Genomic DNA, 15050 nt, shown 5'->3' with positions numbered 1-15050 from the left:
CCCTGGCTAGATTCACTAAAGAAAAAAGAGAAACGACACAAATAAACAAAATCAGGAATGAAAGAGGGGAAATTACAACGAACATTGCAGAAATACAAAGAATCATGCAAGAATACTATGAAAAATTATGTAACACCAAATTTAATAACCTAGAAGAAATGGTCAAGTTCTTAGAAATATACAACCTTCCTAGACTGAATCAAGAAGAACTGGAAAATCTAAATAGACTGATCAACAGTATGGAAATTGAAACAATCATCAAAAAAAGATAATACACCTTGATCAAGTGGATTTCATCCTAGGGGCTCAGGGATGGTTTAATACACACAAATTAATAAATGTGATATACCACTTAAACAAAATAAAGAATAAGATTCATATGATCATATCAATAGTTGCAGAAAAAGCCTTTGACAAGATACAGCACCCATTTATGATCAAAACACTTAAAAAATAGGTGTAGAAGGAAAGTAACTTAACATAATAAAGACCATCTATGACAAACCCTCAGCCAACATTATACTTAATGGTGAAAAACTATAAACCTTCCTTCTAAGTACAGGAAACAAGGCAAGGCTGTCCACTATTGGATATGACATTGGAGGTCCTAGCGAGTGCATCAGGCAAGAGAAAGATATAAAAGGCATTCGAATAGGAAACGAAGAAGTCATACTGTCACTATTTGCAGATGACATGATTCTCTAGATAGAAAACTCTAAAGACTTCACAAGAACGCTATTAGAAACGATAAGCAAATACTGTAAAGTTTCTGGGTACAAAATCAACGTTCAAAAATCCATAGCATTCTTATACTCTAATAATGAAGTGTCAGAAAAAGAAATAGAAAAAATAATTCTTTTTGCAATTGCAATAAAAAGAATAAAATACCTAGGAATAAACTCAATGAAACATGTGAAGGACCTACATAATGAAAACTATAACACCCTATTAAAAAAATTGAAGAAGACACAAAGAAATGGAAAGATATCCTGTGTTCTTGGATTGGAAGAAACAACATAGTTAAAATGATCATATCACCTAAAGCATTATACAGATTTAATGCAATCCCCATTAAAATCCCAGTGGCATTTTTTTAAAGAAATGGAACAAAAATTCATCAGATTTGAAAGGAAGCACAAAAGACCCCGAATTACCAAAGCTTCCTGAGAAAAAACAACAAGGCTGGAGGCATCACTCTGCCTGTCTTCAAATTATACTATAAAGTGACAATAATCAAAATGGCCTGGTATTGGCAGCAAAGCAGGTACAGAGACCAGTGGAACAGAAATAAGAGTCCAGAGTAACCACCCTCATTTATATGGGCAAATAATTTTCGACAAAAGAGTCAAAAACATATAATGGAGAAAGGAAAGTCTCTTTCAATAAATGGTTCTGGGAAAACTGGAAAGCCACCTGCAAAAGATTGAAACTAGACTGTTGTCTATCACAACACACCAAAATTAAGCCAGAATGGATTAAGGACCTGAATATAAGACCTGAAACAATAAATTGATAAATTGCATAGAAGAAACCATAGGAACTAAACTCAAGGACCTTGGACTTAAAGAGGATTTTATGAATTTGACCTCAAAAGCAAGGGAAATAAAAGCAAAAATAAATGAATGGGACTATATCAAACTAAAAAGTTTCTGCACAGCATAAGAAAACATCTGAATGGGAAAATATATTTGCAAGCAGGGCCTCCGATAAGGGCCTAATATCCAAAATATATCCAAAATATCCAAAAGAACTCATACAATTCAATAACAACAAAAAAACAAACAATTCAATTCAAAAATGGGCAGAAGACCTGAACAAACATTTCTCCAAAGAAGACATACAAATGGCCAACAAACATAGGAAATGATGGTCAACATCACTAGCTATTAGGGAAACACAAATCAAAACCACAATGAGATACCATCTCACACCTGCTAGAGTAGCTATAATCAACAAGACAAGTAATAACAAATGTTGGAGAGAGTGTGGAGAAAAAAGAACCCTCATACACTACTAGTGGGACTGGAAATTGGTACAGCCTCTATGGAAAATAGTATGGAGTTTCCTCAAAAAACTAAGAATTGATCTACCATATATGATCCAGCAATCCCTCGGATGGGTATTTACTCCAAAGACATGAAAACTCATATCTGAAAAGATATTTGCACACTGATATTCATGGCAGCATTATTCACGGTGGCCAGAACATGGATGCAAACGAAGTGTCCTATGATAGATGATTGGCTAAAGAAGCTGTGGTACATATATACAATAGAATATTACTCAGCCATCAGAAGAGATGAAATACTGCCATTTGTGACATGAATGGACCTTGAGATAATCATGCTAAGCAAAATAAGCCAGACAAAAAAGTTGAAAACCACATGATATCTCTTATATGTGGGATGTAAATCTAAAAGCAACAAATGAGCAGGACAAACAAAGATAGACTCATGGACATGGACTATAGACTAGTGGTTACCAGAGGGTGGTGGGGGGGAAGGAGGTAGATGGAGTAAAAAGGGTCAAATATGTGGTGCCAGAAAGAAATCTAACTATAACGCAATATAAATACAACTTACTATTTAATTGTACACTTGGAATACTGAATTTTGTAAACCGATGTCACCATAATAAAAAAAAGTTAAAAAATAAAAAAAAAAATAAAAAAATAAAATAAAATTGACTACTTAGCACGAAAAAGTAACTTCCATAATACCACTGCTAATTCATTTCCTTTTTTCTGTTAGTACAAATAGAAACAGAGCTGGCCACTGAGATACGTGGTAAGCAATTTAATTATAAAACAAATCGGTTACTGGAACTGGAGAAATTTGTAGACAGGTATGTGAAACATTCTATAACTGGATCAATGGGACCTTAACACCTGACCCAAATTAAGCCCTAACTTCCCAGTTATGGGTTTGTTTGTTTGTTTGTTTTTGAGAGAAAAAAGGTCAGAAATATATTGCCAAGATATAACTTGAAAAATAATTCTAAAATGTTGAAATTCATTAATCAAAGTAGAAAAATGTCTCAAATTCTAAGTCTAGTGTTTTATGTTGTGCATATAATTCAGCCCTCATGAGTAAAAAAATAAAACTTAAATGAGCACAGAGAATGGAAAATAATATTCTGAACACCATGGCCTAAAGGTTGTGTTTAGAGTGATTATGGTAATAAAATAAAGTTCTCTTATATGATTAAAAAAATTTTTTTTTAAACACAGCCACCAAATTCTAATATATGCTGGGGAACGCCAAATTATAAAACTGTTCACAATTATTTCACAGTTAACCTAAGTTATATTTATTCATAACTACATGCAATTAGATAAATTAAAAACTTTCATGGTTCATCTCTTCAGTATGTTGTATTGCTGGTGATCTGAAATTCTTTGGCAAATATATTTTTCAACAGTTACCAATCATTAAGCACTCAGTTGCTTAAGAGTAATTTCATAGTAGCAGTTTCTGCCCTCTAGTTGAGTAAAAATTGGTGCTCTGTGTGTGTGTGTCTGTGTGTCAAGTGATGCTTCTCAGGGAATTTGTTTGTTTGTTTGTTTGTTTGTTTTTTAATGTTAACATTAGGGTCTAAATCCCTTTAATAATTTTGCGGTTTTGCCAACCTTTTCAAGTGGAATGAGTTGACTGGAGATTTAAGTGCCTGGGATCTATTGCCACCTAGTGTTATGTTGCTTTCAGTTATTTCAAAGCTGAGTACATAAGGTTGGAACTGATTTGCCTCCTCCCAGGCCTGCCCCAGTGCCCCATTTCTGCCTCCATTTCAAAAAGTCACCAGGTATTGTCAGTGGAAGGTTTTTACATCTTTCTTTTTTAACAGTGCCAATCTAGCATTCATATTTATTCTGTTGGAAGGAAACTTTATGGCTCGAGTCAGCTTAATTGGCTCACCATATACTATCATTGGGCAAGTTATTTAAGCTCTGTGGGCTTCAATTTCCTCACAGGTAGAAATAGTAATGTCTATTTCATGGTTTTTTTAAATTAAATGAGTTATCATATTTAAAATGCTTATGACAATATTGACATGTGAAAATATTAAATAAATGTTAATTATTATCACATACCTTAAATCATGTTTGAGTCCTTAATAGGAATACAAGTGTTGAAACAGTCTATATTACTTATTTCATGGTCAGAAGGCAGAAGTTGGGTTCCTTATGACAACTTGGGCTGATTGTTTTGAAAGGTCTATTCCGGATTTAAATGTCCTTTGCAAATAATTTCACCCAGTCTGTGTGGCTTATCTTTTTATTCTCTTAATAGTGTCTTAAGCAAAGAGTAAGTTTTAAAATTTAAGTTCAGGTGATCAGATTTTTCTTTTATGGATTATTCTTTTGGTTTAATGTCTAAAAACTTTTTGCCAAATACCAGGTCATGAAGATTTTTCTCTTATATTCTCCTCTAATTTTTTTTTTTTATGTTTTACATTTAGGTCTATGATACATTTTGAGTTAATTTTTGTACAAGGCGTGAAGTTAGTGTTTCTTATCATCAAAGTCACTTGTAAATGTTCATTTGTTAATATTGATCTATAATAACATTTTGTGTATTTTATCTTTCAAAATGTCTTTTCACAGATAGGTAGTATCGAGTACTGCTATCAATCCCCAAACTTATGATTTTGAGTATATTTCTCACTAATAAGGCATTTATAGAATTAAATTGTTAGCTCCCTGTCTTGATATTTGCGTTTTAGCATGTCATTCATTATATTGAACCTTCAGCTGAAAGATAGGTGAAAGCTTTGCAATACTACAGTTAAATGGATTTTGAAATATGAAAATTTCCTTTGCACTTGTCTTGAAGTCTGAAAAACACTGCTGGAACTGTAGTTTGAGGTTGGAAAATATATCTGCTGCACATTTGTGTGGAGATCTCACTTCTTGTTTTAACTTTTGACAGCACAAAGTATATAAAGCAGTATAACATATCTTGTATTCAAATATTGTCATCAAAGTGACTTCAGCATCTTATAAGTTTCAAATATAAGTGGTGCTCTGACTTGTAATTCAAAGTTGAATTCCTTGACTTAAATTCATTAAGAAACATCAAGTCTGCAGCAAAGCTAATTTCCAAGACCATTCAGTGTTCGATAATGGTTGAGGGTTCTTCTCATTCAGAAATTTGAAATCTTGGTCCTGAAGTCAGCAAGTCTCAATAAAACTTAACCGCTGCCAAGCCATCAAACTGCTGTGTGGTAGGGCAAGTCAGGATATTTAGTTTCTATTTCTGTAAAAAATTAATGGAACTGATGATGTCTAAGTCTACAACAAATGAAGTACACCAGTGACATCATTGGTTCAATAACACATGGTATGTTCACATATTTTCTAAGTACTTGCTGGTAAATACAATGCATAGGCTCTAAACACCCTGTATCGTCACAAACTGTACATTTTTTTTTTTTTCTGTTCCACACATACTTTTATCACCATCGGTTGTGGCACATCTTGGAAGATTCCACTTCAGTTGTACTGAATGAATTTTTTCTCTACATTTTATGGAGGCTAATTCTTCCATCATTTCTAGGGTGATAAACTATCCGCATTAGCCTGGGACTGAGGAGTTTCCTGCAATTTGGGTCTGTGTTAAAACCAGTAATGATCTCAGCAAACCATCAATTGGTCACTCTAGCACTTCAAACTCGGTATTGACGTTTTGAGAAGTCTTGCTATGCATTTTAACTCTTTTAGAGCCAAGAAGAACCTTTAAAATCATTTGACTTGTTTTTAAATACTATTATGCTGCTTCCTTAACTCTTCCAGCAACATTCTGGCTGAAAGCCTGTCTCAAAAAGTTCATTTTATCTGGACGCATTCTTTAGCTGCTATAATCAAACATAATTTAGTCATCTTGTCATTGGTAAAGGGCTCTCCTTGCTTGGCTGACAAGCTGCTTAGAAACTTTAGTTACCCATCCTCATTGTAATTTTTCAGGTCAAGAAAGTGTGCTGAGACATTTCAATTAAAATATTCTAACTCTTCTGGCTGTTGCTTTCCCATGTTGAGAATGTTATGAAAGTGCTGTCTGGTAATGTCAACATATATTGTATTCTTTTAGCAAAGCCAAAGTGTCACTGTGATATAGACATAGTGCTTTGCAATCTGATTTGATAAAATAAACCACCCCACAGCAAGTATAATATTCAAAGTTCATTTTTCTTTTGACATGACATGCACTGGTACTAAAAATACATAAAATTCATGGTACCACAATACATGTGGCAATTGAAGTATGTCGCCCTAAAACCACATCACTGCAATTTGTAGAGCATGAGCAGCACTAAGCAATGAGAGGCCCACATATGGTCTCTACCACAACTCTTGCAGCAAATAAGCAATATATAAAATGTGGCTGTGTTCCAATAAATCTTTATGGACCCTGAAATTTGCATTTCAACATTGGCCTCGGGACAGTTGGTCACGCTGTGGTCCACAGGATGACCCACAATGTAGTTAGGTTTGGGACATGCAATTATTTCTGCCACACGCTTCCAAGTTAAGGAAAGCAGCAATCTGCAACAGTCACTGCCTAGAAGAGTTGCTGTTTCCCCAAATCTTATGTCTTTGAACAAGAAATAGCTTTTGCTATATTACAGAGACTTCAGAATTCATATTAGCACAGCCTATCCTAATTTTCCAAGCCTCATACATCAGTCATAGTGAACAGTTGCCATGGATAAGGCCACTGTATTCCAAATGTTGATAGAAAGCCTCATTTTGCAATGTGTCAAGCATTTATTCACTTGCCATCCCAGCTTACAGCTTGTGAAATGTCTGGCTCCAACTGAACCTTTGTGGATTTCATTTTGCCTTTACAGCTTTTGTTCCAATTATACATAACAGGAACATTTTTTTTTTTATTATTATTGACAGCAACACATTCTTATGTTTCCATATTAGTTTGGTATTTATCTTCCATTAAAAATGCATTTTTATGTAGTTGTGGTCACACTGCAGTTTGAATTATATCTTTTCTCTTTATTTTCTCCATATTACTACCAACATTTCATATTTTATTAAACAGGCTTCCACTCAATTCCAGCCTGATTTTTAACCCTATAAAATCTGAAAATCAAAACCACACCACCCCAATGTATTTTCTTCTAAAGATCCAAATCTAGTCCACAGAACAATATTATAATCACTTCAACTCTATGTAATACCCACGGCCATATGCTAAAGATGGGATTGGATCACCCCTTCCCAGCTCCAGTACATGAAAAAATACCTTAAACATGAAGTACTGACGAACGGTACCATGCCTGAATGGGGTGGGTGGGTGACAGGCTGGGAAGGAGAAAATATTTAGTGTATCTTACTATACATACTGAATGTGTTTAAGTGCACCTGCCTCTTGGATTTAAAACGAGACAGACTGCATTGATAAGTTTATCTGATGCTGTCCTAAAACTTACCTGTTCCCAGAAGGAGAAAGCAGAGGGACATCCAGATCTGTAAAGTTGAGAGATGATTAAAAAATGGAGGTTCTGTTATTCACTCAACAAATACATATTGAACATATTCTATGTGACAGATACTATTTTAGAGGTAAAATATGTGCTTTGTATACATTTAAAACCAATTGTTTTATATTTTGTATCAGAATACCTAGCCTGGTATCATATTAAAGATTTAACAAATATTGGATGAAAAATGTTTGTGGTAGTTTTTAATGCATCTGGATTAGTTAGTACAAAAGCACATTTCAAGGGCATCAGAAACTTAATAGTTGAGGTGAAAACCTATCATATTACTTTAAGACACCCAATCTCACTTGCATACAAATAAATTGTAGAAAAAGTTTATTCACTGGTCACTGTTTGAATCATGAAATACAATTCCACACTGATGATACTGATACAAAATGGTAGTTATTAATCCATGCTAACCTACCAAAAACTAATTTAACATTAGTTAAAACAATCATATACATGTATGAATCTTTATTAATTCTTGAACTGCCCTGTCACTCTCCATAATTTAACTTCCAGTTTCAACCACCTGAAGTCTAAAATACCCTTAGGGGTTAAATGTTCATGGCCTAACACAGAGAACTATGTAGACAGTCAAGCAAGATTTTGTTCTATTTGATATCAACAAAGACTGCAGTTTAGTACTTAAACCTGCAGTTAATGGTGACCCTTACCCAAGCAGGTAACCAAACACAGCTATGAAACCTGAAAAGCAAACTAGAAGAGACTGGAAAGAAGAGGCAGCATGAGCCCAGCTGCCAGCTGGTATGCACACCTGTATTTCAGCTGGGCGCAAGCCAAAATTACTGCTTTCCTAACTTGAACCAACAGTGTTTCTTCCCATAGTCTTGTAAATAGTTGTAGTCCATTGTATCTAGTTAAATACAAAAAAAAAAGCCCTCATAATAAAATCACATTTTCCAGAAGTATTATATACACAGCACATTCAGAATCATTGATTGCTTTTTCTTCGTCGTTTTTTCCTTGAACGTTTAGGTAGCTCAGTCTCTTGTGTTTCTTCTTTTATGCCAGATGAGGGCTGTTTGAAAACGATTTCGTTATCTTTATCATCATCATTCATTTCAGCCGCTTCAGATTTTCGTTTCTCCAAAAATGTTGGTGTACAAACTGGTGTGGGGCCCTGTATTCAACAAAAGAGTACAACACATAAATGTGGGAAGATTTGAGGAATGACTTCAATGACCCCCTAATATCTCCCCACTAATTTTACAAGTTGTGGCATGTTAGTTTAAGCCTGTTTTCATCTTTCCGTGATACAACTGCACATAATAAAGAGCTTAGGTGCTCATCAAACTTAGTATGAAAATTCCCAATTAATTAGAATATAATATGCTCCATTATAGAGCATGAGGTAGAAAACTCTAACCTTACATTTATAAAAACAGTGGCTTCCTTTCTCCTTACTTAGTCACTCTGCCTAAGAGGTAAAAACTGCAATAAACTCACAATGATAACTTTTGCTAATAAGCTCCTTATGTTTGCTAAACTCATTAGGTTAAATTTGAAATTTTAACAAAGTGACAGTAGCAGAAACTACTTTTCCTCTTTTGAATTATAATACCTGATTCTCAGAATATTGAAGACAATTTTACCTGGCTATCCACAGTCTTCTCAGGAGTATCAGGGGTGACTGAAACCTCTTTTTTCTTCTTCTTAGGTAAAACCTTCAATAGATTTTAAGAGACCTCATCAGTCTGTGTATTTATCAGCTATAATAGTCTTGAATATATTTTCCCACTTATCTTTTGCACCTGGCATGTAATATAATCAAGAAATCTTACCTGGCTATTTCTAGATTTCCGAGGTTCACCGTTTGAAGCATTGTTTTTTTCTTTTTTATGTAAAATCTTAAGTAAACATAAAGAAGTTATAAACTGCAGTCTCACATTTACATTTTTAAACTTACCATTAGATCATTACACATATAATTAGTAAATCCTCCTAAATGATAGAGCATTTCAATTTAAAAAGCAAAATCCACAAATACTGTGATGTTAAAAGGGCGAAAATAGAAAAGGGGCCTAATTGAGGAATGGGCAGAAAGCTGGAGCTGGCCTACAGAATCCTGCTTCAGTGTCCCAGCTCCTAAATGGTTTCTGAGTACCAGCAAGGACTGTGACATAATGCTTTTAAAAAACATACTGTTAAAAACTATGTTTGGGATTTGGGCAAAGAATTAACAACCCAGAACTGGGCCAAAGGAGGGTAACTCAATTTTGTAGCTTCTGGGTAAGATTAAAAGACCTAATAAACTTAGGAATAGGTGCCATCTTACCAACAAATTAGCTTTTTGAAACTAGCCACACCTTAATGACCTGCATTTTTGTTTTGTAGAAAAGACACATAGCTCTCCTTACCATGAAAGAGGGAGGAAAGATTCAACAGGCAAAGATATAAAACTTAGATGAAGTCTGTGCTAACTCATTTACATGTAAGCAAGCTTGCTGTATTTCAATCCCTGCTATTTAATTCAAGAGATGATACATGCTGGTTAAATCTGACATACGCTTTAAGAATATTTCTAATTTAAAAGAACACCAAACAAAATTTTAAATAGAATGGCATAAAAAGGATGGTCATATTATAGTCTTGATGTTTACTGACAGGGTATAATGAACCAAACATTTAATTCTGGTTAACATCATCTTCAACAGCAATCTACGAGCACTATGGTTTTTGGTTAAATAGTGGTTTAACATTAATAATTTAAAAACATCATGAAAATTTTGCAGATAAGCTAATCCCTTTCTAGAATTTCCTATTCCATATAATTGAGATAATTGGATCTGCTTTGACAAACTTTAAGAACCTACAATGCAATGTTTCAAAAATTCAGTCAAACCCTAGTATGTGATAAGCACCAGGCTAGATACTTTATATATAAAGTGAGATACGAAGCCCACCTGCAAGAAAAAACACAAAAATATATTCAATAAAGGAATATTTACCAATGAAGGAAAATCATAATCAATTCCTTTCTTAGCTAATTTCTTCCTGAGTAATTTTTCTTTCTTCTTAAATCGCTCCTCCATCCGTAGCTTTTGAAGAATTGTTCGGTTCTGGTTATATCGTTTCACTGCTGGATATGATGGCTTCTTAAATGGAATATGCCACTCTCTAAAAAGTTCCTCATGTATTTTCTCAGGTGGCATAACATGACCTAAATAAAAAAAGGAAAAAGTTTCCAACCGAGTGGAAAGGAGATGTTAACTTTATAATTTCCCAAGTGTTGTTCCTCACATCATAATCAAGATGAAGTGTCTCCTGTCTATAAGAAGCCTGAAGAATAAAGCAGGCACCCAAAAGAAAGTCATACAGTCAGCAAGTACTTACTGATCATGTACTGTGTGCCAAGAACTGTTCTAGGAGCTAGGGATATATAAGTGAACAAGATGAGTAGTATAAAGGAGTCTTGGTTGCCTCAAGCCTCTGGGGTTCCTGAAGCTAAAAGGATCCCTACTTAGACTGTGTGAACTGCTGTAGCGGAAGCTATCACTTTCCAGCTCTGATCTTCAGGGCGCCTCTCCGGGACTAAGGCAACATACTGCTTATCTGCATCTCTCTGTTTAAGGGCCTGTTTCTGGCTGTGGGAGCACACTGGGTCTATAGGAAAGGCAAGCCCAAACTCCTGGAATCAACCCTCAACCAATAATGGACTGGGAGTTGGTAGATACCCCAGTTCCCTTGACGTCAGTTGGAATAATTCTGTCTCCCAGTGTTACACAGCAGGATAGAGCCCAGTTGCCTAAGCAGTTAACTTGCTTACTAATACCCTTGATTGATGTCCTTCCCCTCTGTCTTACTTCTCCACTCTCTACTAGTATTTTCCTGGGATCATCTCCAAAATAAACTACTTTTGCTCAGAAAAAAAAAATATGGCTTATTTCATTCAGATCAGAGTTCAGAACTCCTTTGTGCTACCCTTCAAAAGTAAGATACAACACAGCACTGATCCTACACTGTAGTCCTCTGATATCTTTTAAGTCACCTACTCAGCCCATTTCTTCCTGGCAAGAGCCATGTTTTTAATGTGAGAATAAATCCATGACCTCAACAAGGTTACTGGGATTCTCTCACAGCAACAGAGATAGAGATGCTACTTGGGCAGCCTCAACAGCTGCTTGAATTGATGTATGTGACTTGGGAACCTGGGATAGGCACACTCCACAACGAGCACAGGGAGGCCAGAAACTTAACTTGGCCTCCGAAGAGCACTGGGATCCAGATCGAGATGTTGGGATGCAAAGTCAACGGCTCTACTCTCTGTATTATAAGGCCTTCAATAACCCAATGTTCCCTCATCTCTTGCTATTTTTCTCATATTCTCTCATAGGCAAATATTGTTAGTCATCTCTAGCCAGTATCTCAGTCTTCACTCCCTTACCCTGAACCTGAATTCATTTCTATTTAATCTTCAGATTTCAATCTAAATAATACTTCCTCAGGGATACCTTCTGCATCCCACCGAGGGGGGTTAGCTACTCTTCATATGTACTCCTAAAGTGACGTGTCCCAATTCCATTTCAGAATAAAAACAGCTCTCACCCTGGAAGATTTAAAAATTCTAATTAGGATCTGTCTGGAAAATGCACTTAAATTTTTGCACCATTCCTTAGAGAGAATCATCCCAGAGATGAAGTGGGATGTCCAAGCAGCTAAGCAATCTGTCCTTCAAACCGCGGCCACCCAGCAGCAGCAGGCATCCAGGCAACCCTAAGGTAAGATAAGAGAACTTACACTTCAAGAGTCTTTCACCAAAAAGGTAGTTGTTCATTGTTTCAGCAACTATCTTGGCAACATCTTCGGATTCAAACTCTATGAAGGCATAGCCTCGGCTATTTCCAGTCTGCAATTAAAAAACCCACCACGAAAACTACAATGATTAAACTTTAAAGCATCATTAAACTCCTAAAATGCCATTAATTCAAATAATGTACACTGGCCTCATTAGTAAATAACATTATAGTACCTTTAATTCCACTGTCAACTCACAAAATGTGGGGACTGTTGTGGGAAAAGAAAAAACTGAAAATAGGCTGAACATGCCACAGATTTTGAGGTATTCCTGGGATTTTGATTACAGGATAAATGCATTTTTTAACAAAAATTTTATATTAGTTTTGGGTATACAGTACATTGGTTAGACATTTATATAGAATACATTTCTACAATTGGAATTTATTCAACAGCCAGCTACACGCCACAGTGTACAGAAATCTGGTAGGGTCCTACAGACCTTTACTCATTATCCATCTCATTGTCAGTCATATTGTTCATGTGGTAACAATACCCAGGAGATAGTAAGATGCTTCACAAGAAATCAGATAATATAATTCTCATTTTATATGTAAGCACTGAAAAGTAATTTCTTTTCAGTCGCCTCAATGTCTCCAACCTAATCAATAAACTATTGCATTCATTTGCATATTTACCCATGACTGGTCACCTAATTGGGGGCAAAGGAATAGTGCCAATATTTCTCTGAAAAGCCACCCTGGGTTCCTGACTTCCACACAACATAAAGTGGATTTTCTCACTTATCTTACTAGAAAGAGTTCTAGAGTCCAAATGCCTAGGTTTGGATCCTGGCTCTGACACTTACTTGGGTAAGTAATGTTTAAGCCTCAGTTTTTCATTCTATAAAATGGAGGATAAAATAACCACTTTCATAGGGTTGCTATGAAGATATGAAGTAATCCATGAGTGCCCCACATGATGTCTGTCAAGTACTCAAAAACTGTTACTGTAGAGTGGCAGAACATACCAATCCACAAACATGCTACTTTGGCATAAGGATTGCTCTGAGTTGAAGATAAATGAAAAGTAGTTAAAAGAAAAGTTCTGTCCTCTCTCTAATTGCCTAAAAGCAGAACATACACTTTCAAAGGTGTTTTCTCTCCTCTCTACCAGAAAAACAAAAGTTAGAGAAATCTACATAATAAACTTTATGAACTAGACTTTATCTTTAGTTTCCCATGTATTTGCCTCCTTACAATTTACAGCCCTAGAAACTCAAAGCCCTTTTTCTTCGTCCTGTCACTTCTCTAAAAATTTATTGTTCCTTTGCTAAGATGCTACATAGGCCCAGGTTCTAACTAACCCTGAGTTATTCATTTGAGTGCTCCCATGTGTAAACATACTTCTGTCTGCTTGTTAATGTCTTTTGTCAGTCCAATTTGCAGGGTCCCATCCAGAGAACCTTGTAGGGTAGTAGAAAGAAAATTCTTCCTCCCTTACGGTTCTAATTATTAGGGACAATAACTAGAAATAGTTTCTAATCTGGCATTATACAACGTATTTTAGGATAGAGTTAAAAATTGGTGATGTGATTCTGGACATAAGAAACCACTTAAAAAGGTTCAGAGCTTAACATAGGAGGAGCCAGGGGGCTCATATCTACCAACTAGCAACTTGGACACGCCCACAACTCTAAGTCTCAGTTGTTATTCTCAACAGAGGATTTTGATAAAAATTTAAATGTCTGACTTTTTTTTTTTACAATCCCAACTCTCAATAGGGACGGGAAAAATGGTGGAGCGAAAGAGACACTATGAAATCTAACTTAACGTACCACATTGTAAACTGACATAAACCTTTTTAAAAGTGACTTGAAAATATAGGTTGAGTCTAAAGAAATAAAAACAATCTTTACCTGGTAATCCCAGAATGTTGGAAATACTAAGCAGACAGTCAAAACTGGGGAAGGTGGTATCTTTACTATGCAACAATGCTGAAAATGACAAATTTTAGTGCATCTCCTAAAGGAGCAGGCTTTCTTTAAGACAACTGGCTTGAACTCTTTTAAAAAAGCCAATGTCAAGAAAAACAAAATTAAGCAAAAAAGGGCAAGGAGACTATTCTAGATAGGCTGAAAAGCTATACTGAAAGCAATCTATGAACCTTAACTGAATTCCAGAACGGGTAGCTACAGACATTTTCTGACTATTGGTGATATGTGAAGATGGAGAGTACATGTTAGACTATTATATTGTGGATATGTATGAGAATATCTTGATTCCTAGTAGATTTACAATAAAGTACTTAGCATTAAAGTATTACAACCACTACTTTCTTCAAAATTTAATGCCTGTGGTTTTATGACAATTAGCGGATTACCCTATCCCTTCATCTACTAAATCAAATACAAAATTTAACTTTGATCTGTTGTAATTCATATGAGAAAATGTGGAAAAACTATATTCCCCCCCTCCCCCAGAGATTCCAACAATGAAAGATCTCTGTGGCGACAATCAATAAAAGTATATGTGTTCAGGAAGAAAACAGAATGGGCCACTCTATTACTGAAACAAACCACATAAACTTTTTAAAATTAGAATGTAGAGATGTAATAACAATAACACACATATATAGTGTTTACTGAGTATCAGGCATTGTTCTAAAAACCTTACATTCATTATTTCATTTAATCTTTGATTAGACACTCTTAGGAGGTTGGTGCTATTTTATACTTATATGACTCTAGTGTCTGTATTCTTTCCTTCCTTCCTTCCTTTCTTTCTTTCCTTCCT

At 35.3% G+C, this 15050-nt stretch overlaps 1 protein-coding gene across 1 annotated transcript in view; it reads right to left on the bottom strand.

Annotated features, from left to right (window-relative positions):
* Positions 1-7682: 7682 nt before the first annotated feature.
* NIFK (nucleolar protein interacting with the FHA domain of MKI67) overlaps positions 7683-15050 on the bottom strand; it is a 9249-nt gene continuing 1881 nt past the window's right edge. Inside the window, exons 3-7 of the mRNA XM_006920994.3 lie at positions 12259-12367; positions 10470-10681; positions 9303-9368; positions 9114-9185; positions 7683-8641 (exon numbers count right to left, since the gene is read on the bottom strand). Of these exons, the coding sequence (XP_006921056.1) occupies positions 8453-8641; positions 9114-9185; positions 9303-9368; positions 10470-10681; positions 12259-12367 (648 nt within the window). The 3' untranslated portion in view covers positions 7683-8452. The remainder of the gene's footprint in view (positions 8642-9113; positions 9186-9302; positions 9369-10469; positions 10682-12258; positions 12368-15050) is intronic.

This window comes from Pteropus alecto, unplaced genomic scaffold, assembly GCF_000325575.1.
Source record: "Pteropus alecto unplaced genomic scaffold, ASM32557v1 scaffold3, whole genome shotgun sequence".
NCBI lineage: Eukaryota > Metazoa > Chordata > Mammalia > Chiroptera > Pteropodidae > Pteropus > Pteropus alecto.
This window is presented reverse-complemented; position numbering and strand designations above follow the sequence as displayed.